Genomic DNA, 27,587 nt, shown 5'->3' with positions numbered 1-27,587 from the left:
TATTGCTGTTACTCTCTCTTTTCATTTAAAATTTTTCCTTTTTTGGGACCAGGGATTGAACTCAGGTCCTTTCGCTTTTGAGGCAGGCAGTGGAACCACTGAGCCAAATCCCTGGCCCTTCATTTAAAATAGTTTTTAAAATTTTTGTATTGCTGTTACCATGTAGTGCTCAAATCCCATCCTTGGTAGCCACCCTGTCCATGTTCCAGATGAGCAAACTGAGGTCCTGAGAATTGAGAAGCAGCTCAACTGCCACACATGGAGGGAGGGCAGAGTAGACCCTGGTCACCACAGCATCGCAGCTCCCCAGCTCCTCTGGACCTGGCCTCCCACTTTCTCCTGCTTTCTGGAAGTGGTGATGGACTCCTGGTGTCTGGGGTTGAGATCAGGGTGGAATACGCAGGATAGACTTCCTGTGAAGCCCACAGTTAGGGCTGAGGCCATGGTTGTGGTGGTGGTAAGGGAGACCCTTTGGAAAGAGCCCCGAGTGACATTTGGGGCAAAGGCCCTCCTCCTTTCTCCTACACCTTTTCCCCAAAGATGGGGAGGGCTGGGGTTAAGTGTGGCTTTGCTTCTTCAGCCAACAGGGGAAGGGGGCCCCAGTGCCAGGGAGGGGCTGAGAGTGGGAACAGCCTGCGCCCTGTCCCTCACCCCCCTCTATGCCTCTGCTTCTGCTTTAGGGAACAGAACGGGGAGAGGAGAGGCAGAGTAAAGTTTTTTTTTCTGGGAGGCTGAGGGTGGATACCATGCCCTGGGGGAGAAGGCTGCAGCAGAGGGATCTCAGAAATGAGAACCTAAGTGTCCCCGCCCCAGGTCCCTCCCCGAATACCGAGTCCTCACCCTAATTTAATCCCACTGCAGTCCCTGGTCCCCTGGAGGCCTGGCCCCAACCCCAGAACCAAGTGCCCTCCAGCCCTGCTTCCATGTGCTGTGTGCAGGAAGAGAGCTGGTACCGTGGAGCTGGTGGGGCGCGCAGCGCGATCTAGTCCCCCAGCCGGCCGCGCGAGTGCCCCCAGCAAGAGGGCCAGGGGCGTGGTACTGCCCTCTCTCACTGGATCAGAGCAGTGCAAGGCCGAGCGCAGGGTCTCTGAGACCTGAGCAGAGGTGGAGGCTGCAGAGCCCGGGGCGGGGAGACCGCGGACGGTGGGACCCTCCCCGGGCTGGCTGCCCGCAGAGCTGGCCGGCGGGAATGTGGAGGTGAGCGTGCAGCAAGGCCGTGGTCTTCACTGTACACACACACACGCACACACGCGCACACACACACCCCGTCTCTGCTGGAACTAAAATGGAGATCTAACATTGTCCACCCCCACCCCTCGCCCGCCCTTTCTGGGAACCACAAAAATCTGGGACCGGTGTCCTGGCAACGTGATGAACGCAAGCACAACTCTGTATCTGTTTTAAATTATCCATTAAAATAAGTATAGTCCTGGAAAAAAAAAAAAAAAAAGCACAGCCGGGATTTAGCTCAGCGGTTCCACCGCCTGCCTCGCAAGCTCAAGGACCCAAGTTCGATCCCCGGTACCAAAAAAAAGCACAGGCCTAGAGTTGGTTGGGTGAGGTAAGCAGGAGAAAGGCGCAAAATGGGGAGGGACCTGGGTGGCCTCCTCCAAGGCCTGGGGAGTGGAGGGGGCAGCCTCTGGGTCCTATTCTCGGCCTTCGCTGGAGACTGAGGCTTGGTGTTTGCATCAGAGACCCAGGGCTTAGTTTCAAAGGCAAATAAATTGAGGTAGAACACGGGAAGGACCCCAGGTTCCTGATCCTGCCCCACAATTGTGGCATAAAGGAGCTTCTCCGGACCGCACCCCCCCCCCCCCCCCGCTTTCCGAGATGGAGCTTGGAATGGGCGGCCCACACGTGGAGGGGCAGAGGTGACTCACTGTTACTACTGGGAGGCGAGGGGCCGGTGGGGGAAGAAGGGTGAGTCACTCCGACGGGCACGGCTCCCCCTTCCTAGCCCGCCCGGCGCTCTCCCTCGCTTTGAATCCACTCACCCGCCCTCTGCCCACTCGCTCACGCCTTGGCTCTGCCTTCTACCCCAGAAGGCCCGAGGCAGTGGGGGCAAGCTCGGAGCTGAGAGACCAGAGCAGGCAGGAACCAAGACTGGAGCCCGGGGAGACCGCAGCGCTCCGGAGAGGGTGGGGTCCCGGGTCCTCCCGCCCCGCCCCCGCGGCTGCCGCGGCCCCTTTAAGAGCGGCGGCCCCGCCCCGCAGAGAAGGCCCTATTAGAGCGGCCGGGCGCGGGTGACTCAGTGTTCGCGGAGCGCCGCACAGCATCGCCGGCTCACCCGCACTCCTCGCACCCGCCGGACCCCGCCGCCGCGCTCCGCCTGCTGCCCGAGCCCGCGCCCTTCCGGGACCCCTGCCCTCCGGGCAGCGCTGCCACCCTGCCGGCCATGGAGACCCCGTCCCAGCGGCGCGCCACCCGCAGCGGGGCGCAGGCCACCTCTACCCCGCTGTCACCCACGCGCATCACGCGGCTGCAGGAGAAGGAGGACCTGCAGGAGCTCAATGACCGGCTGGCCGTCTACATCGATCGCGTGCGCTCGCTGGAGACGGAGAATGCCGGGCTGCGCCTTCGCATCACCGAGTCAGAGGAGGTGGTCAGCCGCGAGGTGTCCGGCATCAAGGCCGCCTACGAGGCCGAGCTGGGCGATGCCCGCAAAACCCTCGATTCGGTGGCCAAGGAGCGCGCCCGCCTGCAGCTGGAGCTGGGCAAAGTGCGCGAGGAGTTTAAGGAGCTCAAGGCGCGGTGAGTGCGGCCCGCGTGGACGGGAAGGGAGCCGAGGGCCCCAGGCGGCCCTGGGGCCGACACCTTTGCCAGTCTCCTCCCTCCCCGGAACCGCCCCAGCGGGCGACTGACTGTCAAGACAGCGCAGGGCGGGGGTCTCCGGGAGAGGGCGGGGGCTATGAGGAAGGGCGGGACTGCGGGAAGGTCGGGCCAGCGCGGGGTCCTGTCCTGTCGGGTGGGATTTGACAGCTCTTTGTAGCCTGGGGGACAGGGTTGAGCAACACAGAACTGGCCCTGCCGGGGCTCTGAGCTCTGGGCACCCAAGACACGTGGGAGTAGGTGAAAGGGCCCTGTTGGAACGGTCCTGCGGGCTTGCCACGGTGCCGGCTACGCTGACTGGCTCTGAGTTCACGATCCCCACCGAGGCAGAGCTCTGGCATCTGCCCAGTGGGCGGAGAAAGGTCACCAAGGCAGGGTGGCCCCTTTCGTCCTCTCTGGAGGACATGGCGGTGACCCCCTTGACGTGATCTTTCCTGGGGTGCTCCTACATCGGGAAGCTGTGCTCACACGCGCGGATCTGGGGCCTCCCTTGGATTTAGCCAGGACCCCAGAGGAGCTCGCTCCCCCGCAGCTCCCTCAGCCCTTGGCCTGCCCGGAATGCACGTGAGGGAGAAGGGCAGAGGCTGGGCCCAGGAAGTTGTCAGGGCCAGGTCTGGGCAACCCCTCCTCCTGGCCCTCTGCCTGGTGTCCAGGGTCAGGGGCTCTGCCCTTCCCTCCCTCCACTTTCCTTTCCCAGCCAAGCCCTAGCAATCTTTGCTCTGCCCCATCCTCTCTGGCTGACGTCTAGATCTTTGCTTTATTAAACTGCTGGAGTACAGAGACATTTTTGAAATCCAGCCGTTGGAAGCTTCAGGCCGCTCCCACTACACCCATCCCTGCCCCACCCTACCCCACCCTGCTTGACTCCACCCTCTTTTCTAAAATGGCCTTTGGGAGCCTGGAAGTTTAGGCCCTTCCTTCCATCACCCAGTGATCTCCTTGTTCCCTTTTTCTTTCTTTTTTTTTTTTTGGTACTGGGGATTGAACTCGGGACCTTGGGCTTTCGAGGCTGGCAGTGGAGCCACTGAGCTAAATCGCTGGCCCTGTTCCCCTTTTCTTTATGGGCCAAAGAGTGCCAGAGATCCCTAGGTGGCCCCAGGCTTTTATCTGTTCTAGCCTCTTGCTCTTCCCAGAAACTTAGGTACCCGATTGGTCTTTCGTACCCTTTACCAGCCCCCAGCCCGGGTGGTGGTCCAGCAGACTCCGGATGTGAATGGAAGTTATGTAGGGAGATAGGTTTTTTTCTTTTCTTTCTTTTTTTTTTTTTGTAGCAGGGACTGAAAGTAAACTGTTAACGCTGAATTGTATATCCCTAGCCAGGATTTTATTTTGTTTCGTTTTTCTGGTCCTGGGGTCGAACTTGGGACCACTTGCCAGGCAAGCAGCGGAACCACTGAGCTAAATCCCCTGCCCAGGGATTTTATTTTGATACAGAGTCTCACTTAAGTTGCTGAATTGCCCAGGCTGGGCTCAAACTAGAGTGCTGTGATTACAGGTGTGTGCTACCACATCCGGCTTCTGGCCCTTTTTAATTTTTTGAAACAAGGTCTTACTAAGTTGCTTGGGCTGGCCTCAAACTTGCAGTCCTCTTGCCTCAGCCTCCTGACTGTCTGGGGTTCAAACTTTATGCTCACTAAAGGGATCACTTGACTTTTCCATTAGAAATATGAACAACTTAGCAAGATAGACAGGAGGTAAGCCAGTGAGTGAGTGAGTGCATTAGTGTTTTAAACTAGTCCCCTGCTAGCCCTATGAAGGACATTATTAGCAGATCTGGGGAAAACATTGTCTAGGGACTAGGCTGGGGGTCTGGAACCGATTGCTCACCTGGCCATGCCAGTCTGTCCGCTCTGCCTCATGGTGCAGCTGTCCAGGCCAGGACAGCAGGCCAGTGTGTGCACGTGGGGAGAGGCGGGGGTGGGGTGTGTGCGTGTTATATTTAGCCACCTGCCTCTTCTCTCCCACAGATCCTAAGTGGGGAGGCTAGGCTTCCGGGAGGTGGGGGAGGCTTACACACTTGGATCCCAGGATGGTGGACAATGGGGTGGAGACCCAGGAGACTCAGACTGGGGTGTCTCCACCCCCCACCAAACCCGGGAAAGGTGGTGTTGCCTGGTTTAAAGTTTAATTAGAGCTCAGAGTTCAGGGCCAGGAGTTGAACACAGATGCAGAGCTATCTGTAAGGCCCTGTTGCTGTCCTCAGCCCAGCCTGGATATCTTGACCATATCCAGGGGTTCTCCTCCTTGTTGGGCTGGGTTTCAGGCACCAAGAACCACCCCCCAACACCTAAGTGTGGGGAGAATGGGAAGGTTGTAATCACCCTGGAAAGGCACCTGGGGTCCAAGCTTGGGATCTGGGCCCCACCCAGGCAAGACAGCTGGGTGGATGACTCAGAGGCTACCCCCTCCTGCTAGCCCAGGGTGGCTTTACAAGAGACAGCGGGAGACAGGCTGCAGATGGCTTGAAGGAGACAGGTGGGGGCTTGAATGTCTGCATCTTCCGCCCCTTCCCATGGCAGCCTGGGGTCCCTTCCTTCTGAGAGCCTCTGGTGTAGTCTGGAAGCAGGGCTCTGGGCAGGCACTGAACAAGCAGTCAGCATGCAGAGTCAGGGCCTGTCAGAAGAAGGCTGAGTCAGAAATGGGGAGATCCCAGGCCCACAAACCAGAAGCACCTCTTCCCTCTGTCAGGCCCTCATGCTCCACAACTTCCTGGATTGCCTGCCTTTTGTGGCCCTGGTGTGAACAGGCAGGGAGATGCAGGCTTCTATGAAGACAAGAACAGGGGCCAGGAATTTAGCTCAGTAGCACAGTGCCTGCCTGGCAAGTCCAAAGTCCTGAGTTCGATCCCCAGTACAAAAAAAAGGACAAGAACAGAGGTCATCGAGAGACAGAGGCTTGTCCCATGTCAACTAGCGAGGAGTGGTAGGTCAGTACTTGAGCATGGGCCACTTCCTGTTGAATTACTCTTTTTGTCTCTCTTTTTGGTTTCAGTGAGACAGGGTCTCACTCTGTTGTCTGGGCTGGCCTCAAACTCACGATCCTTCTGCCTCAGGCTCCCTAGTGCTGGGGTCACAGGTGTGTGTTACCACCATGGCTGGCTTCAGTTGGGTGCTCCTGTCGTTGGCCCTCACTTCTCTATCCTTAGGGACAGACTGAGGATCAGGCAAGGAAGGGAAACTAAGGCTCACTCCTGCAGCCTGGAGATTCTCCTGTGGGACAGGTGATGCCTTAAAGCTCTGCTTTCCTGCCTGGGGCTGGCGACCCTTGCCCTAGCCTGCAGCTGGAAAGACCAGGATCCCACCGGGCCTTAGATCGTGAGACAGTCGGAGTTTAGGGAGCCAGGTGATTCGTGTCTTTGGGTTGCCCTGGGACTCGTTGTGAGAAGTGTCCGCCTGGAAGGAGGCTGTGCCTTTCAGCCGGACCATTGGGTTGGTGCAGATGGGAGTCTTTGGGCACCTGGGGCCTGGCCCTTACCCTGGAGTTACTTCTCTGAACTACCCCTCCCTAGTCCACATTCTGATTGAGAAGGGCAGGAGAAGGTACAGCTTAACCTGCCGGCTGAGTACTTAAGGAGCCCAAGGGAAATGAAAATCATTCCTCACCAGGCTTCTAGTGCCTGCCCCTGGCCTCTGGGAGCCCAAGACTTCCTCTTGCATGGGTGGTTCCCATTCCCCCTCTCCTAGTCCTGATCCAGTTCCTCAGGGTCATAGCGGAAGCCAGGGACAGCTGGGAAGACGACTGGTAGAAGATTCTTTTCACCTACCAACTATGCCCTCTGCACACCTCCCCCAGCCCCCCAGTACTTCTACCAGCTGCAGCGGCAGCACGACCAGACACTAGGGAGAGTTCCTCACGTTCTCACCTCCTTGGTGGGCTGAGGGAGCTGAAGGTAACAGACTGAGTGCTAATAAAATCTTGGAGACCTAATCTAATCTCATCTAATGCTAATATAATCCCGAGGCTGCAGGGTCTCCTTCTTAAGAGGTGAGGAACCCCACCCAGAGCGACAGCGAGTGTTGAGATAGTGGAGACAGCCCTGGCCCTGAGTCTGTAGTTGTAAGTTTAGCCCTGTCCCTAAGTGGCTGTGTGACCTTGAGCTGGTCACCTCCCCCCTCCAGAGTTCCTCAGCTATAAAAGAAGGGGTTAGAAGGGAAGATCTCCAGAGAACCCTTCGGTTTCAAAGTTATACAATGACCCACAAAGTGAGGAAACAGTCCTTTAAAATACCAAGCTATTAGTAGGCAAGTCAAATATAATCAATAGCCAGGTTAATCTCAATAGAAATATTTCCAACAAGCAGTGGACTAAAAACACTAGTACCAGGGCCAGGGGATTTAGCTCAGTGGTTTCGCCACCTGCTGTGCAAGCACAAGGACCCGAGTTCGATCCCCGGTACCAAAAAGAAAAAAGGAAAAAAAAACAACACTAGTACCCCCTGTATTTCCTGAGAGTTTGGTTAGCCACTGGTACATACCCTGTGCTGTGTGCTGTTTTCCGTGCTGGTAGGAAAGGCCAGTGGGCCTCTTCCTTCAGAGCGGGGCTAGGGCTGCCAGGCAGCGTGTGTGTGTGTGTGTGTGTGTGTGTGTGTGTGTGTGTGTGTGACGAAGGGCCTCCACTGCCACACCTGTGTGGGCTGGAAGCGAGGCCCTAGGGAAGGCAGGAGTGCCCAGCCCACAGTGGCCTGCGGTGACCTTGACCTGCCTACCTTGCACCCCCTGCACCTGAGCGGCACCCAGCCGAGGCCGACTGGGAGGAGGAGGTCTGGGCGCTCAGCCCAGGGGTCAGAGTTTGGGAAGCTCCCAGCTCCCCTGGTTGTGGAGCGGGAGCCAGGATCCTGCTTGTTAAAGCCAGGAATTGGCCTGGCTGGTTTCCGGCTCTTCGGGGAGCTGAGTCACCGGGAGGAGAGGGCCAGCGCTGGCTTCTCCTTAACCACCTTCCCGCTCACTGTCCCTATCACTGACGAGAACCAGCCCCAGCCCCGAAGCTCTGCCTCTGGGAAGCTAGGACTCCTCTCAGGGGTCGGCTCCCAGGCAGTGGAGAGGACACGGGCGTCGGAAGAGGCTCCGGCGCTGCCGCCCCCTGCCGGCTGGGGGCCGGCACTGCCTCTCCCCAAGAATGCCGTGGGACCAGAAGTCCTGGATCCTCCACTTCCTCTCCTGCCCCAGGGGTGCGGCTCCTACCTTCTCCCTCTGCTGTCAGGTTCCTAACCGTGGGTTTCCATGTGGAGAGCTAATGAGGCTCAGGACCGCACTGCTGAGTCGCCTCTTTGTGAGGATCCCTCAGTGCCCCACCCTGTGGCCGGTGGCCTCCTTCCCTCCTGTCTCAGGACATTCTGCCTTCTTAGGCCATCCCTACCCCTTCCAGCTTTCCTCCCCTGTTTCTCCTGGTCTGTCCCCAGGCCACACCCGTACATTTTTGTGACAACACAGGAATGCGAATGCCTTCTGGAGAAACAGACCGGGAAGGTGGAAAGTGGAGTTTGGCAGGGGACTTTGTGAGGAAGGTTAGTGAGGAAGCCAGCCGCCTGGTGTCCAGGACTCTCTGCCCTGGCTCTGGCGCCAGCTTCTTTGTACAGTGCCACGTTGATACACCCAGCAGCTGTGACTTAGGCCTGGCCCCCCGCCAGGCCCCCAGGCTCTGCTGGAGTTGTGTCTCAACATGTCAGCAGGCCTCTGTCCCTCAGCACTCCTGCCCCCTGCCCCAGTCCTGCTCCTCCTGGAATGAAGACCTGGCTTTGTCTGGAGGGAAGACAGCTGGGAGCCTGGCCATGCTGGAGGGCCATGTTTGGGAGTCGTCACGCCCAAGAGAAGCATGGAAAGCTGGGCCCTGCCAGCTGGGGCCACTTGTGTCTGGGTGGGGAGGTCCAGCCCAACGCACCTCCTGTGTGATTTGCAGACTAGGGCACCTGGAACTCCTCCGGCGAGGGTTTGGGGAAGGCTCATTCCCGGGGACATGGGCCACCCTCACTTCCTCTTTTCAAGGTCTCCTTTCCAGAGCGTCCCATGCCTTGAATGCCAGAGTGAGGGCTTTGCCGCCGCCGCATTCTGCAGACCAAGCCCAGCCAAGAAGCCAAGTGGCGGCACGTGGCTGCACACGGCTACGGGTGCTCGAGGGGGCTGCCAGGAATGGTGGGGTCCCAGGGCTGTCACAGACTGGCGTCGAGGCAGAGGCCGCGGGTCTCTGGCTCTCACAAAGTCCCTCTCTGCCCTACCGCAGCAGGCTGTTCTCTTCCCCTTACCTCTGGTTCTGGGATGGAACCCAGGCCTCACGAGTGCTGAGCGCACACTAGACCAAGCTGCCCCCAGCCCCATGAGCCCACTGTGTTTTGTCCCTGTCTGCTGTGGGTGTCCTCAGGTGACCTAGCCAGCAGAGTTTTAGTGCCGAGCTGCCCTTCTCCAGGCCTCGGTTTCCCCACCTATAAAAGTGCCAGAGACCCCACTGGTAGCCCTGAGGCAGAGAGCTGCCTAGTGTCCGGCATTCAGAGGCCGTAGTGGTGGGGAAGGCCCAGCCGTTGAAGTGTATGCCAGCAGAAACCAGCAGGGCCGGGCCGGGCTGGGTGGAGCCCGCTGAGTGTGGGGGAAAGGGCTCAGAAGGAGGCATACAGTGCTGCAGTGGGAGGATTTGTGGATCAGACAGAGGGGAGGATCAAATATATAAAGCTTTTTGTGCTGAGTGTACATTATACAGATCATTCATATGTATGTGCACTATTTACTGTATTTGGTTTATTTATGGTTTTTTTTTTTTTTTTTTGGTACTGGGGATCGAACTCCGGTCCTTGCGCTTGTGCAGCAGGCAGCGAAACCACTGAGCTAAATCCCCAGCCCTATTTATGTATTTATTTATTTGCTTTGTAATGCAGGCTGGCCTGTGTGATCTAGGCTGGCCTCAAACTGGAAATGATCCTCCTACTTCAGCCTCCTGAGTACTGGGATTACAGGTGTGTGGCACCGCACCTGTCTGTGTTTGGTTTTTTGACATAGGATCTTACTATGTAGTTCAGACTGGCCTTGAAGCAGTCCTCCTGCCTTAGCCTCTCAAGTGCTGGAATTACAGGGATGCACCACCATGCCTGGTGATGCAATTCTAAAAACAGTGGAATTTCTGCAGGCCATGGTGGCCCATACTGTACCTGTTCAAGCCCAGCCTGGGCATGTTTGAGACTCAATGAGACTTCTCAAAATAAGAAGGGCTGAGAATGTAGCACAGTGTGAATGTCCAGGACTCAGCCCCGAGTACACACGTGCACACATACAGTCCCCCGAGAATTGACTTTTACGCTAAGGAGAAAAAGGAAGGAAAGGCAGTAGAGGCTGGATTGGGGTGCGGCGGAGATGCCCATGTAGGGTGGCGGCAGGAGACCCCGTCCTGCCTGCCGAGCTCGGGAGGACGTAGAAAGGATCCCCAAGACCCGGCGCTACCAGCCCGGCCTTCCCAGCCACAGGGGGCGCCTTCCCGGGGAGGCAGGAAGTCCCCGGCCGCCCGTGGCTCCTGGTGGAGGCGCCTCCAGCGCAATGGGGAACGCCGAGGGCCGGTGAGGCTGGGCCACCCAGGGCCGGGCCTGGGCTCCTCTCTGCCCCCACCCTTCGTCCCCTCCCACTTCTTATTTTTAGCCCCAATCTGAAGTCTGTCTGGCCGGCCAGCCTCTCCCAGGCGCGGGAGGAAACGCCGGCCTCTTCCTCCAGTCAGCTCGTTGCTCCGAGCAACCAGGCGCAAACAGGCTGCCAGCTTCCATAGCTGGCCTGGGACCGTATCACAGGGGACAGTGACTCAGTGGGGGGCAGCACGCTGGCCGAAGGTGCCCACCAGGCCCTCGGTGGCTGGCGCCCTTCTGCCGGAGCTCGCCAGCCTGGCCTGGTGGCCCGGTCTGGCATCTGGCAGCCCCAGCCCTCCTTTGCCCTCCCTCCTATCCTCGGAGCTTCCTGCAGTCCATCCCGCACATCCCCTCTCCCCTCTTGCTGTGTGGGATTTGCCAGCTGGGGGACGGACGCGTTGGACAGGATGCCCAGCCCTTCTTGCCCCCAGAGGGAGCTGCAGGGACAGGGACAGATCCACTCCTGTGCTGGGGGCACATGGAGGATGCAGGAGAGGCCCGGGGCAGGATTTGGGAAGCCAGGGTCTCCCCTGTGAGCACTAGAGGATTTCCACCCCTGCCCTGGTATTGTCTGCATGGGCATGAGTCACCTGAGGAGGCTCCCACCCTTCCCAGCTCCTGGCCTGCCTCACCCTTTCTTCCCTGCCAGCCCGGCTTCCCGGCCACAGTGCTCAGCACGTGCCCAGCCTCCCCCTGCCATGCTAGGGCCCAATGCCTGGCCAGTGTCTGCTTCAGCCCCAAGGGGTCCGAGGAGGTGGTGATTGGTGCTGCCCAGGTCTGAGTCACAGGCTGAGCCATGGCGATAGTGGCTTCTTCCCCACAGATGGGAGCTCCCCAGGCCTAAGGAGGCCGCAGAGGCTCTTCCCGCTCCCCCCTCCAGCTCACAGCTCGCTTGCGGTTTCCTTCATCTGCAGGGTGTGTCTTCCTACTTTAATCCCCTCTCTGCAGGGCCAGTCAGACCTGTGGGAGGGGCTGGGATGCAGCTCAGTGGTGGAGCACCTGCCCAGCAATCCCTAGCACCTAGCGCACCAGAGGGACGGGATGGAACCTCCCTCAGTTATTGAGAAGTCAGTCTACCATGGCCGCGCTGGTTCAGCTCCATTTCTATGTCTGCTACCTACTTACCGCACGCCGCCTCTGCCCCAGTGTCCGTGAGCCGAACTGCATCTTTCTCAGAGTAGCTGTAATCCTTAGTGTCTGGTACATAATAAGCTCTGTGTGTTTACTATTAGTCATGTCCCCCATGCCTCATTTTAGTCAACAGACCATATATATGAAGGGTAGTTTCCTCCCTGTCCCATCATAGCTGTCTTAGTTTGCACAAGTGCACTATGATGTTTGCACGATGAAATTGTCAGCCTCTCAGAACCTGTCATTAAGAGACCTGTGACATAACCATGTGACCATATATATGTATATTGGCAGTGCTGGGGATTAGAACCCGGAGCCTAGCATGGCTGGGTAGGCACTCTACAACCGAGCAATACCCCCTGCCCATGACTATATTATTGTTATGATTATTATGATTATTATTATTTTTGGTACTAGGCATTGAACTCAGGACCAGGTGCCACTGAGCTAAATCCCTGGGCCTGTATATTATTATTATTATTATTATTATTATTATTATTATTATTATTATTATTACCATGACTGTCACTTTGGGGAGCAGCAAGAAGAGATTACAGGGAAAACCAAACAGTCTGATGCCTGTGCCTGTCGGATCATCAGCTCCCAGAGCACAGGGCCTGTCTTCCTCAGCCAGCATCTGCTGGGCACAGCCACGGATGGGTATTTCCGCTAGAGCCCCAGGGAGAGGATCAGGGAAGAGATTTTCTCAAGGTGCAGGCCGCAAGCACCCTGCGCTCCTTCCCGTCCCCAGCATCTTGTCACTCAGGGTCTGCTCCCGAGCCTCGAGTCTGGGGAAGCAGTGAGGTGGAGGCAAGCAGCCCCGGACCACTAGCCAGCCTTCGGGGCCACCCAGCTCCACACCTGAGTCCTCTGCTGGAAGAGGAGGAGGCTGAGCCAAGTGCAGTTGCCTGGGTCCCGGAATCTCTGGAATGCAGCCACCTACTGCAGTTGGCCCTCAAGGTGGGAGGCCTATTCTGCCAAGCATGTGCCAGCCTGGGAGTGGGCCCAAGGAGCCCGGAGCCTGTGCTTCACTTTCCCAGCAGTTTTTCTTCTTTCTCCTCCTCCCCTTGCAGCTGCCTCAGCTTTGGAAAAGTTCTGAAGTCATGGAAAGTTGGGGGTGTGCTCCCAGCCAGCGGCCGGGCCGGATGGCGGCCAAAACCTGAGCTGGGTTTTGACTTTATTTTTAGTTTTTTAGGCCAAGACGGAGGAGAGAGACATTCTGGGGCTCTGGAAGGGCCTGTTTGCAGGAGACACTGTTGCATTAGACAACTTGTTCTGTTTTTCACCAGCCCCTGGGGTGTCCCTGGGTCCCCTTCCCAGCCTGGTGGAGGCCAGTTGGAGGGGTGACCCCTTGTTTGGAATCTCCTGAGTCCCCAGCTGTCTGGCCTCTCTCCCTGTGCTCTCGGAGCTGAGGGCGTCTGTGGCAGGAGAAAAATGTTGACAGGGCTGCGCTGCTTCTCCTCCCCAGGGTAGGCTTTCCCGCCTGCCCACATTTGGTTCTTTCCTTCCAGCTAAGCTTGTTTGGGGACTGCTGTGTTTCAGAGCAGCTGGGACCAGGGCCGGGATCTTTTCTGCCCCTCCCTGGATCAATAGCCTTCTCTCCGCCTGTATCTGCGGAGTGACTGTAATGTCAGTCCAGAGATTGTTGGGGTCCCTGGAGGTTGTGAGGGAAGAGCATCTCTGTTCCTCAGCCCACTGGCGGAAGTGGCCAGGGGCCCAGGGAGGTGCGGGAGGCCAGGGCAGCCCAGGGGCAGTTGTGCCAGTCTGAGGAGCCCAGATGGGCGTGGAGGCCAGGGAGCCACATCTGGAGCTGCAACTGGGGGCTGATGGGGGGACAGGATTTCCTCAGGGATTGGAGGGAGGTGGAGACCCTCTCTCTGCCCTGGCAGCAGATCCAGAGGGTCCTGAGAGGGAAAGGTCACACTGTGCTCCATGGCCCGCATCCCAGCTCTCTCCTTGAGCTCTAACCAGACTTTCCTTCCCCAGTGTCCTGCGAGGTAGAAGGGGTCAGGAGGGGGAACCACAGCTTTGGGGCTCAGACAGGGAGAAGTGCTAGGGGCCTGTGATCCCCAGGCCTGGGAGCCTGGTCGCTGGGCTCCTGGGAGGGAGGGAAGCTGCTGAATGGCAAGTGGGTGGAGCCCAGGGAGGGGAAGGTTAAGGCCCTGTGTGGGAGGGGTGCCAGACAAAGGTGCCCCTGTGTCTTTTGGGAGGAATGGGAGGGGAGAGAAGGAAAAGCATTCATATCATGGGATCTAGCTTTGCCCTTGGCCCTAGGCACGTTCCTGAGCCCTGAGTCATGGGAAGGGTGGAGGACAGGAATGGGGTTTGGGGGACCTGGGGGAGGTGGGAGCCCAGCCCCAGAGGCAGGCAGATGCACAAACCTAAAGCCAGGACGCCCCCTCCTGGCAGCTGCAGGGAGAGCCGACTCTTCTGAAACCTACTCTTCTCTCTTTTTCAGCAACACCAAAAAGGAGGGTGACCTGATGGCCGCCCAGGCCCGGCTCAAGGACCTGGAAGCGCTGCTCAACTCCAAGGAGGCTGCGCTGAGCACAGCCCTCAGTGAGAAGCGCACGCTGGAGGGCGAGCTGCACGACCTGAGGGGGCAGGTGGCCAAGGTAGGCACACGTGACCGCCGCCCGTGCGCACACTGGCTCCCCGCCCCCCCTGTCCCCCGACTGCCCTCAGCCTCCTTTGGCTGCTGAGGGACCTAGCACAAGGAATTTCAAGTAATCCAAAAGCTGTGTCCTTTTAACTTTGAGCGGTGACTGGGCCTGGATGGCTCTGGACAGCTTTTGCCCTCTGGAAGAAAAGAAGAGGAGCAGCTAGTGCTGCAGCCTCAAGGGGAGCTGACGGCTACTCACACCCAGCTCTGATGACCCTCAGCGCATGTGGTGGGCTGCGCTCTGAGACACCCTTCTGTCTCCTCGCCGATTTCTCATGTTACAAGCAGGGCCCAGAGTCAGTCTCAGTTACCGGCTCCTCTGCTCAGTGGGTGGTCTCCCTTCCCGGGCCCTCTTCACAAGCCTGGCGGCCACTCCACACCAGAGAGACCCTGAGAAGGCTGACTCTGGGCCAATGCAGGGCTGTGCTCCCCAGCCCATCTGCCTGCACTTTCTAAAATGAACATCTTAGTGGCTAGCGTGGTGGCACATGCCTGTAATCTCAGCACAGGGGGGCTGAGCCAGGAGGATGGCCTCGAGTTTGAGGCCAGCCTGAACTCCATAGACAGACCCTGTCTCAAAAGAAAAAAAAAAAAAAAACCCGCCAGGCATGGTGGTGCACGCCTGTGATTCCAGCACTTGGGAGGCTGAGGCAGGAGGATCACTGTGAGTTCGAGGCCAGTCTGAACTCCAGAGAGACCTTGTCTCCAAAAAAGGTGCTGGGGTATAGCTCAGTCAAAAGCCCCAGGTTCAATCCCCAGTAGCAAAACAAAGAGAATGAACATCTTAACAAGGTGTTCCCCTGCACAGACTTTTCAGAGCCTTTCTTCTTCCCATAGTAGGGATTGAACCCAAGACCTTTGCATTGGAGCTACATTCCCAGCCCACTTGTTTTTTATTCTGAGACAGGGTCATACTAAGTTGCTAAGTTTCCCAGGCTGGGGTTGAACTTGTGATCTCTCTGCCTCAGCCTCCCAGAGTTCTGGGATGACAGCGTGCTTGCCACGCCCGGGCTTCTTCAGGGCTCTTTTTTTTGCCGGGGGGAGGCTACCAGGTTCTCTTTTATTAGCCAAGTAGGACAAAGAACAGGTCACAACATCCCAGGAAGTAAGATGGACAAAAAGACAGAAAGATACACTAGACAGTATCATGCTGCACTACGCAGGAGGCAGGACAAGGGGAAGGGGGTGGTTTGAGTTTTGTTTCTTCAACTAACAGAATAAATAAATACAGCACACAGTGTTTTGCCACAGGCTGGCACATCCTCTAAACACAAATGGTCACGAAACAGCTGGCTTGGAAAGCAGTCTGTACAGAACACCAGCCTTAAGAGTCGAGGGGGGGACCCAGGCCCCTGGACCACACTCCGGGAGAGTAGGGAAGCGGGGAAGGGGAGACCTCAAATAGAAGGGAGCAGAGTGGCATGAGGCTTCCTGCAAGGGATGGCTGGGACTCGAGCTCAGGCTCTTGGCCCTCAGGGTGGCTCAGAGAGGCTCCAGGATCCGTGGCTGGTGGGTGAGGGCCCACTCAAGCTCGTGGCCTCTGACTCCTCAGGTCAAGGACACCCGCAGTTACCCCCTACAGGGACGCCCTCCTCTTCTCCGTCTGCTTTCAGTGTCTGGGGCTGGGGCCCTAAACTGGCCTCTTCAGGGCTCTTTTCGTGGCAGAGAAAAGCATCTCTTCACAGTTCCGCCCCTGCATCCGGGGCAGCTGCATCCCCTCCGATGTCCCGGCCCCACACTTTGTTCTTCACCAGTGCCGATCTTCTGGGACCGCAGCAGGCACACGTGCCTCACCGCCCTGTCCCTTTGCAACATGTCTCTGGCCCTCAGCCACGTGCAGGCCCTCCCCAGGCTCCGCTAGCATGTCCCCAAGGGTCAGCCTCCTGGAGGTCTTCCCAGACCCTCCACCCCCAGGCACCCTCTCTGCTTCGTGCGGGTCTCCTTCATGGCTGCTGTGTGTGCCGTGCAGGGCTGGCCCCACGGTGCTGGAGGGATTCGTGTGAGTCCTCGGCACAGTACCCAGCTGGAGTAGTTACTGTGCGAGGGTGAACGTCCTCACATCCACTGGCCTGTTCTGCAGTAAAGCGGGCCCAGGGCGAGCACTGCCCAGCTTCCCTCTGCCCTCCTCCCTGAGCCTCCTGACCCCTGATCCCTCCTCTCAGCTTGAGGCGGCCCTGGGCGAGGCCAAGAAGCAACTTCAGGATGAGATGCTGCGGCGGGTGGATGCTGAGAACAGGCTGCAGACCCTGAAGGAAGAGCTGGATTTCCAGAAGAACATCTACAGCGAGGTAGGGGCTGGGTGGTGAGACACGGCTGGGCGGGTCAGGGAGCGCCCACCTGCTGCCACCCTGTGTCACGGGGAAGGTGCTGCGCCAGCCCCTGACTGAAGTGGCCACCTGGGCTTGGGCCGGGGTGAGCTTGGCCCTTCTGACGCAGTCTCTGTTTTCACTCCAACCCTTCCAGGAGCTGCGTGAGACCAAGCGCCGCCACGAGACCCGGCTGGTGGAGATTGATAATGGGAAGCAGCGCGAATTTGAGAGTCGCCTGGCCGACGCCCTGCAGGAGCTTCGGGCCCAGCACGAGGACCAGGTGGAGCAGTACAAGAAGGAGCTGGAGAAGACCTACTCTGCCAAGGTGCCGCTCAGGGCTTCCCCAGGGCTTCGCAGCCCCTGCCCCGGCAGCCTTGGCCCTGCCCATACCAGGCTGTGCCTCAGGGAGGCCCTCGACTGCCCTTCCAGTGCCCGCAGCCCTAACCTTGTGCATTCCCTGCAGCTGGACAACGCCAGGCAGTCTGCCGAGAGGAACAGCAACCTGGTGGGGGCCGCCCACGAGGAGCTGCAGCAGTCCCGGATCCGCATCGACAGCCTGTCGGCCCAGCTGAGCCAGCTGCAGAAGCAGGTGATGCCGCTCACCAGCAGCACTGGTCAGGGCTGGGTGCCCGGGGAGGAGAGGGACAGAATAGTCAGATTGTCTGTCTGCCCCACCGGCCCTCCCTCTGCCCATGCCTTCCTTCTCAGGGATGTGTTTCCTGTTTGGAAATGAGATCACTGTCCTCTGCAACTCAGATCTGCCACAACCCTCTTCAGGGTTCCATGGTGGAGCCATCAGTATTATCCCGCTGGCCATGCCATTTGGGACAGGAGGAAGTGGGGTCTAGCCTCAGAATGAGAGCTTTCAGTCAGATGCTGGGAGGACTTCCTGGTCCACACCTGGGTTCAGAGGAAAGCCCACAGATGCTGGACGGGTCTTCGATGTCCCGGTACCCATGCCCCGGGGAGCTCACCAGACCCTCACTTCCTCCATTCCAGCTGGCAGCCAAGGAGGCGAAGCTTCGGGACCTGGAGGACTCGCTGGCCCGGGAACGGGACACCAGCCGCCGGCTGCTGGCCGACAAGGAGCGGGAGATGGCGGAGATGCGCGCCAGGATGCAGCAGCAGCTTGACGAGTACCAGGAGCTGCTGGACATCAAGCTGGCGCTGGACATGGAGATCCACGCCTACCGCAAGCTCCTGGAGGGCGAGGAGGAGAGGTGGGTGCCCCAGGAGGAGGCGGGGGCGGGGCAGTGGGCGCCTGCATCAGGCCTGACAGCCTCTCTGCCTCCCCAGGCTCCGCCTGTCCCCCAGCCCCACCTCGCAGCGCAGCCGCGGCCGCACCTCCTCCCACTCATCCCAGACGCATGGCGCCGGGGGCAGCATCACCAAAAAGCGCAAGCTGGAGTCCACAGAGAGCCGCAGCAGCTTCTCGCAGCACGCGCGCACTAGCGGGCGCGTGGCCGTGGAGGAGGTGGACGAGGGGGGCAAGTTTGTGCGGCTGCACAATAAGTCCAACGAGGTAGGCTGCCAGGCAGGGCTGGAGGGGGCACTGCCAAGCTCCGGGCCTGGCTCCTGGACTCGCTGTGAACCCGGGGGCAGGTGTTTCCCAACCTGCAACAGGGATGAGGAGCAGGCCCTACGTGCCAGGCGTGTGCTGCACGCTCTGTGATCCCAGCACTCTGGGAGGCTGAGGCAGGAGGATGGGGAGGAGGCAAGAGTGGGCCCAGCCTGGGCGACTTAGCCACTTAGTGAGACCTTGTCTCACACAGTGAAAAGGGGATGCAGCTCAGTGGAAAAGGCCCTGGATTCAATCCCCAGTACTGCCAAAAATAAAAATAAAATAGGCCCTAAGTGAGTGAGTGGGAAGAGGAAAAGAGCAAGGACAAATCCTTGGGACCGGGGCACAGGCGGCTGGGAGTGGAGGGAGGGAAAGCAGCCTCCCTGTGTGGACGGAGGCAGGCCTGCCTGGGCTCGCTGTGACGTGATGCTCAGCTCTGGAGTGGCTGGCACTGCAGTTGTGCCCCACGGCCCCCGCCTGGCCCGGGAGCAGCACACTGAACCTGCCTCTCGTCCCTGCCCTCCGCAGGACCAGTCCATGGGCAACTGGCAGATCAAGCGCCAGAATGGAGATGACCCCTTGCTGACCTACCGCTTCCCACCAAAATTCACCCTGAAGGCTGGGCAGGTTGTGACGGTGAGTCTCTGAGCCTGGAGGTGCTGCGGGGACGCCTGGGGCTGAGGACGGCAGCAGCAGAGTGAGCGCTGTCCTCTAATCCTCTTTCCCCAGATCTGGGCCTCAGGAGCCGGGGCCACCCACAGCCCCCCTACCGACCTGGTGTGGAAGGCACAGAGCACCTGGGGCTGTGGCAACAGCCTGCGCACTGCTCTCATCAACTCCACCGGCGAGGTGCGTGTGCCGCTCCGCTCCCGGGGCCCCCCTAGTGGCCGGAGCTGGGGCAGCGGTCCTCAGCCCACAGGGCCAGGGGCGAGGTCAGCCAGGAGGGTTCCCCTGCTCCTTCCCAAGCAAAGCGAGGCCCCCTGGTTCAGGAAGTCCCAGCTGGCCCCGCAGGTAGACCGGCTGCTACCGCTCTGCTCCCTGACCTTCCGCACCCTGCGTCCTTGCAGGAGGTGGCCATGCGCAAGCTGGTGCGCTCCGTGACCGTGGTGGAGGACGACGAGGATGAGGATGGAGAGGACCTGCTCCATCACCACCACGTGAGTGGCAGCCGCCGCTGAGCAGCCCGCAGCGCGCCCGCCGGGCCTGGGCAGCCTCTCTCCCCGCCTCCCATGCCAAAGTCTTTTCATTAAAGAATGTTTTGGAACTTCACTCGCTGCCTGGCCTTTCTTCTCTCTCCTCCCCCTACCTGGAGCAGGGAGCCCAGGTGTCTGGGTGCCCTCCTCTGGTAAGGAAGGGAGTGGGAACTTCCTGGTGCCGTGGAGAATTCCCACGGGAGCAGGGGACAAGGATTTGTCTGGATTTGTCTCCTGGCAGGGGACGGAGGACAGAGGTGGGCGCTCCAGCCCTGCATCTCCCCCCTTTCAGGCTGCATGCATTTCCTTTCTTGTCTTCTGGTCTTATAGCACGCATGTCCTTTTACCGCCCTCACTTCTTCTGCAAGAATGTTTTCTCTCATTCCTGCCCCTCTCGAATTAACTTTGCATGTCTACTGCTCTGTAAGCTTGTTCCTTCCCCACCCCACTTTTCCTCTTAAGCTCAGAGTCAAAGCCACTCTCTACATCCATCTTCTTGACCTTTCTCCCCTTTGCATCCTCCTTCCAGCCCCTGACTTCCAGCCCCTCTGGCTCCCAGCACAAACCCCACCTTCCCGCCTGCCCACCGGCCCAAGGCTGGCAGCCCACAGGAGCCGGAGCCTGTGTCTGGCATCTGAGCAGTCGGTCCCAGACTCGCCGTTCCGCCTGAGCCTTGTCTCCCTCCCCAGGGCTCCCACTGCAGCAGCTCGGGGGACCCCGCCGAGTACAACCTGCGCTCACGCACCGTGCTGTGCGGGACATGCGGGCAGCCAGCCGACAAGGCATCTGCCAGCAGCTCGGCAGCCCAGCTGGGCGGATCCATCTCCTCTGGCTCCTCCGCCTCCAGTGTCACAGTCACTCGCAGCTACCGCAGTGTGGGGGGCAGTGGGGGTGGCAGCTTCGGGGACAACCTGGTCACCCGCTCCTACCTCCTGGGCAACTCCCGCCCCCGAACCCAGGTGAGTTGGCCCTAGACCAGACCCTGGTCACTGAGGCTTAGGACACAGTGGGCCTGGGGACAGAGCCTTCTCCTCCGCAGCCCGGGGGAGTGGGAGCTCCCCTCAGCCTGGGTCCTGAACAGCCCACTCCCACTTCCTGCCCCTCCGGTCTGAGCCCCAGACTTGAGGGCGGGGCGGAGGGTGAGGGATGGGGCAACACCACCTTCCTTCCACAGGCGCAGGCCGGGAAGGTAGGGACCAGTGCGGCCTCGGCTCACGCACTCCCCTCTCTTCTCTCTTAGAAACCCCAGAACTGCAGCATCATGTAATCTGGGACCTGCCGGGCAGGGCTGAGGGCGGAGGCCCCTGCTTCCTGCTCACCTCATGCCCACCCCTGCCCTGCACCTCATGGGAGCAGGCTTGAAGCCAAAGAAAACACCCGCTTTGGTTTTTTTTTTCTTCTGTATTTTTTTTCTAAGAGAAGTTATTTTCTACAGTGGTTTTATACTGAAGGAAAAGCATAAGCAAAAAAAAAATTCTCTCTCAACCCTAATTTCTCCCCCCTTCCTTCCTTCCTTTCCCTGCTTCCAGGAAACTCTACATCTGCCTTAAATACCAAAGAGGGCTTCCTGTAGGAGCTAAGGGAAGGGATGCCGTCACAGACCTAGCTTCTCCTTTGCTGTCCCGGCTGCCCCCGACCCCGGGGACCCCGTGACATGGTGCCTGAGGGGAGGCATGGAGTCTGCAGCTGCCAGGCCAGCCTGAGAGAGGGGAGGCCCAAGCTGGTCTCCCCGGTGCCCGAGTGGGCTGAGGCTCTGGCTGCCCCTCCTGTCCCCACCCTGCCCTGCCCGGGGTGAGCCCCTTCTTCAGACCCTGCTGCGCTTGCTTCTGTACATTTCCTTTAGACAAGAGATGGGAATGCGGTGGGGGGTGAGAGGGAGCAAAGGGGTTGGCCCCCACCTCCCCAGCTTCAGAGCCTGGCTGGGCTCTGTGCAGTCGCTGGAGGTCAGGTCGAGGTCAAGGCGTGCAGGACGAGGGAGAGGAGACCCCGGAAAGGGTGAGAACCAGACAGAGGAGGAAGGCCAGGGGGTGAAGGGAGCCTGGAGGTAGTTACTGGCAAACACTAAGGAGCCCCTTGCCACCCTGTTTCCCATCTGCACCCTTCCCTCCCCAGATCAATATACTAAGCTGTTTCTAGCCCTGGCCTCCTGGTGTCTTTGTCAGTGGGTGTCACTGCGTCATGTGCACTGCTGCAGCCCCCCCTGCTCTGGGGGCGCAGGGTGAGGTGAACCCAAGAGCGCCCACCTGGACACTCAGGCTGTGACCTCCCTCTGGATGTGAAGACCCCCCGCACACACAACACCTCCCAGAAGTAAAAAGTTTACTGCCTAACGCCTGCTTCCAGCACTGATCGCTCAGTGGTGCCCTGGCCGCCCCGGGAGTTTGGGGTCAAGACAGCAGGGCAGAAGGGCGCTGGACAGGGCTGGACTTGCACGCACGCAGTTAACGTTGCTTTGTGGGCTTGGGGGACAAGGAGATAAGCAAGAGAACACATTCAGGGCCGGGGATTTAGCTCAGTGGTTTCCGCTTCCTGCTGTGCAAGCGCAAGGACCAGAGTTCGATCCCCGGTACCAAAAAAAAAAAGCGGGGACCTGGGGATTTAGCTCAGTGCTTTCGGTTCTGGCACCTGCCTTGCAAGCACAAGGTCCCGAGTTTGATCCCCGGTACCCCAAAAAAACCCCAACAAAACACATTCAGTGTCCTGGGAGCCTCACTCCAGTGGGAGTTAGAAAAGTACTGGGGACAAAGTGACAAGGCCGTGGGGCCCATGCAGCGCCCCGGGGAGGTGAGGAGCCGAGGCCAGGCAGGGGAACCGCTCTGCTCAGACCTCGCCCGCGGTGCTGCACTCGTCTGACCTGAGACTGTCGGGACAGGGAGCTCCTGTCCCCTCTGCCTCTGACCTGGAGCTGGAGGCCCGGGCCAGAGTGCGTGGCAGAGACGGCGACAGTCGCTACAGAGCCCTGCTCTCCGGACGTCACGCTTCTCTGAGCACAAAATATGCGTGGTGGGATGTACGTTTACTTTCTCTGGCGAAGGAGTTGAACCCTCACCCCCCCCCCAAAGGGAGGGCTGGGGGTATGGCGCGGTGGCAGAGCTCCTGCCCTGGAGTTGGTCCCCAGCACTTCTAAGAAATAAATCCCGTCAGGGAGGAAAGGGGGCGTGCCTGGGGATGTGGGGAAAAGCAAAATAATGAAAGAAGCCAGGCCTCGAGTCCGGCTGGAAATCCTCGACTTTCCCTGGCCTGGGCCCTCTGGAGGAAGAAAAGCTGCGAGGAAGGGGGTGGCCCTCGAAGTAGGGGTTTCTGCCGGGGCGGGCAGCTCCGGGAAGGCCAGGACACGGCGGCTCCCTCGGAGCCAGAGTGTAAGCGTCCACTCCCCGCGGCGGACACCGGGGGGCGCCAGAGGCTCCTGCAGCACTGGGGTCGGGGCGCGGCGGCCCGGGACAGAGACGCAGGGACCGGACCGAGGCCCGGAGGAAGGCCGAGGGCGGGAGGCGAGGGCGCAGACGCGGCTGGGAGCCGGCCTTGCGGGGGGCCGCAGCCGCTGCGTGCGCGCACGGGGCCGCCCACGTGATGACCGCCCAGGCCGGCGCCCCGCAGGCAGCAGGGGATTATTTGAAAATGTTTGCACTATTTTGCGCAACACGTACTCTAGAGTAAAACTGGGGCTGCAACACCGCCCGTCCCGCTCCGCAGACCTCCCCGCACCGAGCTGCGCCCCAGGGACCGTCCCTGCGCCCTGCACCCCCTGACCCGCCCTCGACTGTCACGGTGACTCACCCTCCCCGGCCCCCCCGTGGGTTCTCCCGCTTCCCCCGGGCTCTGCACGAACGCACAGGGCCCGATTCTCGTTTCGGTCGGTGCGCAGGCGCACGAGGCCTCTGCAGCCGCGGCCTCAAGCGTGGTGCTGCTGACTGCCCGGCCCACAGCTGCCGCCCGCCAGGCCTTGGCGCAGGACCCGCCCTCCTCCCTCCAGTCGCCGGCCCTGGAGGCGTCCTCAACTCCCCTCACTCTCCCGGACCCCACATCAATCCTTAGCCAATCCTATCTGCATTAAAATTGTATTTAAATTTATTCAAATTTTATTTATTTTTTTTTCTGTGCTGGAGGTTAAGCCAGGGATTTGCACATTCTAAGCAACCACTCTACTAAGGATTATTATTATTATTATTAATTATTATTGAGGTATTATCTCCTTATGTTGCCCAGGCTGGACTTGAACTCTTGGGCTCTTGGCTCAGCCGCCTGAGTAGCTGGGACTACAGGTGCATGCCACCAGCCCTGAACCCAGGGATTTATTTAAATCTTTATGATGCATGTGGGATCCATGCACCTTTGATGGTCATCCGGGAGCAGGTCGGACCGTGGGGTTGGCGTCCTGGCTGGCCTCTACCCTTGCTCTGTTCCTCCTCCCTTATGGTCCTTTAGCAGTTCAGTTGGCCTCCTGCTCAACAGCCATAGCCTTCCAAACCTCCCACTCGAGAACAGCTGCTCACAAGGACAGGCCACGCCAGGCATGAAACCCCAGCACTGCCACCTCCTTGGTCACCACTGCAGCCCGGTGACTGTGACTGGGGCCCAGTGCTTGCCTGCCCCAGGGTATTTGCCTTGGTGTCCCCTCTGCCTGGATCACTGTATCATCGGCCAGCAAAGCCTTCTCTGATTACACTTTTTTTTTTTTTTTTTGGTACCAAGGATCAAACTCAGGAACTTGTGCTTGTGACACAGGTGCCGGAACCACTGAGCTAAATCCCTGGCCCTCTGATTACATTTTATAAATGACAATGCCCTTCACACCTGGAAGCCTAGCACAGCAGAACCACCCCACTCGACAGCACTCCAACCCACTGAACGTGTTTCACGTGTGTGTGCGTTTTCTCTTCCCCATAGAGCATATGCACCCAGGGTGGATAATTTTGTCTTATTCGTGGTGAGTCCCTGGAATCTCGTGCAGGACCTGACTGCACCGCAGGGCTTTCTACCGGAAGCGCAGAGTCAGCTGGCCTCGCTGGTGTAAGCGTTTCTGAAGCACTTCTTGCCAGTGACTTCCAAAAGGGGAACTAGTTTGTGCTGTCACCGCTAATGGGCAGGTTACTACTGTTCTTTCTTTCTTAATTTTTAAAATACTTTGTTTTACTTTTGCAGTACTGGGAACTGAACCCAGGACTTTTGTACTGAGCTAATTTTTTATTTTGAGACACAGTCTCACTGAGTTACTAAATTGCCTAGGCTGGACTTGAGCTTACTGTCTTCCCTCCTCAGCCTCCCAAATAGCTGGGGTTATGGGCGTGCACCCCATGTCTATATGGTTCCCATTACAAGTGAAGCAACTGGGAGCCCTGCGTAGGGAGGTTTACCAGAAGTCTCCCAGGACTCCCAACTGCCTGAAAATACTGTGTCAACTTGGACTGTGGGATAAGAGCCCAGGGGGTGCGGAGGAAGGATCTCGGCATGGGTGTGAAGGGCAGGACAGGTCTCTCCAGCAGTGTGAGAAGAAGCCCTGCTCCGGGTGGGAGACAGTGCAAACAGAAACCTGCAGGAAGGCAGGGTCCAGGTGGGATTGGCAGAGCCCACGCTGACCGGAGGTGGCATCCCAGTGAGTCTGGGGAGTCTGCGTGGATTCTGCGGGCCCTGTGAGCAGTTGTGATGGAGAATTGCAGATTTCTGAGTCTCTCCGTCTTTCCTTTGTGCTCCTATGTCCCCCTGCTCTGTGTGCTCCCACCTCCCATGGCCCGTGGCTAGTGACTGTCCTGGTCCTCTCCTTTCCACGCCACAGCCCTGCTGGCCCAGCAGAGGCAGGAGGGGGCAAGAGCCTTTGCTGCTCCCCACCCTGTGGGGCAGCTCCCCAGGCCAGCCTCTCCTGAGAGCCAGGCCTCAGGCTCTGTCTCCTTAGGCTGATTCTCTCAGCCAGTGCCAGTCAGTGCCAGCTGGCAGCACCTACCGGAGACTGGGGTGGCATGGGATGGGGGAGGGGAGGAAGTGGGCAGGGGTCCAAGGAGAACAGGGACAGGGTGTGCAAGCGGTGGGGAGCAAGCTGGTGGGCGCATGGGGGTCTCACGGCAGAGGGGACAGGCTGGGCAGAGACACGGGGCTCGGGAGGTGGGGGAGGCGGAGGCCATAGCCCTCCCCTCCTGGCCTGGCAGTCCAGTCCCCCAGCACCACTCTGTTCTCCACTCACCCCCTAAGCTGCCCCTGGCTAAATCTTCTTGGTCTCTTTAAGAGCTGCCTGGGAACTGGGGCGCCCTCCCTCCCGCACCCCTCCGGGCCCTGCTCGCAGACTCTGCTGGAAATCTGGGACGCCTGGGTTGGCGTCTCCACTGCTGGGCTGGGGGTAAGGCTGGCACGTGTGCCGGGGAGGGGGCTGCAGCCTGGGCGCGGGGTGGAGGCTGGGATGGAGACCCCTGGACCATGGACACCAGGTGTCTGTGGGCCAGCCTCGGTGGCTGAGGGCAGGGGTGGCCTTGTGGCCACTGACCGGGGAAGGCCAGCTCCATGGTTCCCGAGGGGCAAATCCTAAGGACCAGGATGCTTGAGTGGCCCCCTTTTTTCTTTCTTCTCTTGCTCTTTTCTTTTATTTTCTTTTTTTTTTTCTTTGTGGTACTGGGTGTTGAAGGCAGGGGCTTCACACTGAGCTGCGTCCCCAGCCCTTTTTTTTTTGGTACCAAGGATCGAACTCGGGTCCTTGTGCTTGTGCAGCAGGCAGCAAAACCACTGAGCTAAATCCCCAGCCCCCCAGGCCTTTTATAAATTCTTTATTTTATTTGTTTATTTTTTAAAAAAATTCTTTATTTTGAGACAGGATCTCACTAAGTTGCTACATAGCCCAGGCTGGGCTTGAATTTATGATCTCCCTGCCTCAGCCTTCCATCCAAGTGCAGGGATTATGGATGTGGGCAACCACATCCCCAGCTACTCTTCTATCTCATTTTCCCTGGGACCCTCATCTGCTAAACTTCTCCACATTCCCCATCCCCCCACGATCAAACACAACACCCAAGGCTAGGGATTTAGCTCAGTGGTGCCGCTGCCTGCCTCTCAACTGCAAGGTCCTGAGTTCCATCCCCAGTATCAAAAAACGAAAGAAAACAAAAAGCAAACACAACGCCCAGCACCCCATCTCTCTGAAGGTGGGAACCTACGGAGAGCCAAAGCGGAGGGAACTGAGTTGTGTGGGGTGCCACAGAGGAATGGAGCTTAGGTTGTGCAAAGGCTCTGGCCTCCACTTCAGAGGGCTGGGGCGGGAGAGCCGGCATCCAGGCTGCTAGAACTATTTCCCACTGCGACCGCGGCCCTGCCTGCCAGGAGGAAGCCCTTGAGCTCACCAGGGCCACTTGACTCTGGAAGTTTGGGCTTCTGTTTGCCAAGGGCAGGAGGGGCCCTTGAGAGTCCGGCTGGGTAACCGGAATGAAGGAGAGCAGAGGGGACTGTAGGTTCCCTCGTTCCTTTGGATGTTTCAGAAATGTTACCCTTTCCACCTCTGCCACCTAGCCCAGGCCACTTCTCCTAAAAAAGATGGAGCAGGGTCCCCAGCATATCCCCGGGGGACCCCGCCTGCTGGAGGACGAGCTCAGCTTCTGCAGTCCTGCCTTCTCCATCTCAAATGATTTCTCCCCCTGCTGCCCTGGGGACAGGAACCTGGCACACGGCGGTTCCTAAGGCAGGTGAGGGTGCTGAGGGCAGCCGGGGGTATGAGAGCAGCTGCGCAGTCAGCTCTGCCTCCATGCCACGTTCTCCTTGCCCCTCCCTAAGTGCTTGGCCAACACTCTAACCTAGACCTAAAAGGGAACTGGAATCGGCCTGTGAAACCCTCTGTCCTGGCAGCCTCCAGCATTCACTTCCTTCTTAAAAATACTAGTAACTGGAGAGGAGCCAAGCTGTTCCCAGGTGGGCTGAAAAGACATTGTTTTTTTTGGTATCAGGAATCGAACTCAGGACCTTGCTCTTTCGAGGCAGGTAGTGGAACCACTGAGTTAAATCCCTGGCCCCTCCATTTTTTAACTTATGTGAATCAGAGAGGGCAAGTGCTGTGACCTAGATCACACAGCAAGTTAAGGACAGCCAGGCCAGGGACTCAGGACTTGCTCGTCGGTCTCATAGTGCTTTCTCTTTTTCTTTTCTATCTTTCTTTTTATTTATTTATTTATTTATTTGTTTGTTTGTTTGTTTTTGGAGACAGGGTCTCACAATGTAGTCCAGGCTGGCCTTGAACCCACTATGTAGCCCAGATTGGCCTCAAACTCAAGGTGATCCTCCTGCCTCAGCCTCCCATGTGCAGGGATTATAGGCATGTGCCACCACGCCTGGCTTCTTC

The 27,587-nt window shown here is 58.7% G+C and overlaps 1 protein-coding gene across 1 annotated transcript; it reads left to right on the top strand.

The window, feature by feature from the left end:
* The first annotated feature begins 2,313 nt into the window (after positions 1-2,313).
* Positions 2,314-21,397, top strand: Lmna (lamin A/C). Its single transcript, NM_001310258.1, is given in 12 exon segments — positions 2,314-2,751; positions 14,013-14,169; positions 16,379-16,504; positions 16,680-16,850; positions 16,989-17,114; positions 17,525-17,745; positions 17,822-18,047; positions 18,615-18,722; positions 18,816-18,935; positions 19,154-19,243; positions 19,969-20,238; positions 20,520-21,397. Coding segments are annotated over 12 exon segments (1,998 nt in total). The 5' UTR covers positions 2,314-2,395; the 3' UTR covers positions 20,547-21,397.
* The last annotated feature ends 6,190 nt before the right edge of the window (positions 21,398-27,587 follow it).

Source organism: Heterocephalus glaber, unplaced genomic scaffold, assembly GCF_053883595.1.
Source record: "Heterocephalus glaber isolate CG9 unplaced genomic scaffold, H.glaber_assembly_v1.0 deba00001795, whole genome shotgun sequence".
Lineage (NCBI taxonomy): Eukaryota > Metazoa > Chordata > Mammalia > Rodentia > Bathyergidae > Heterocephalus > Heterocephalus glaber.
The sequence above is the reverse complement of the archived record's forward strand: the minus strand, read 5'-3'. Positions and strand labels throughout refer to the sequence as shown.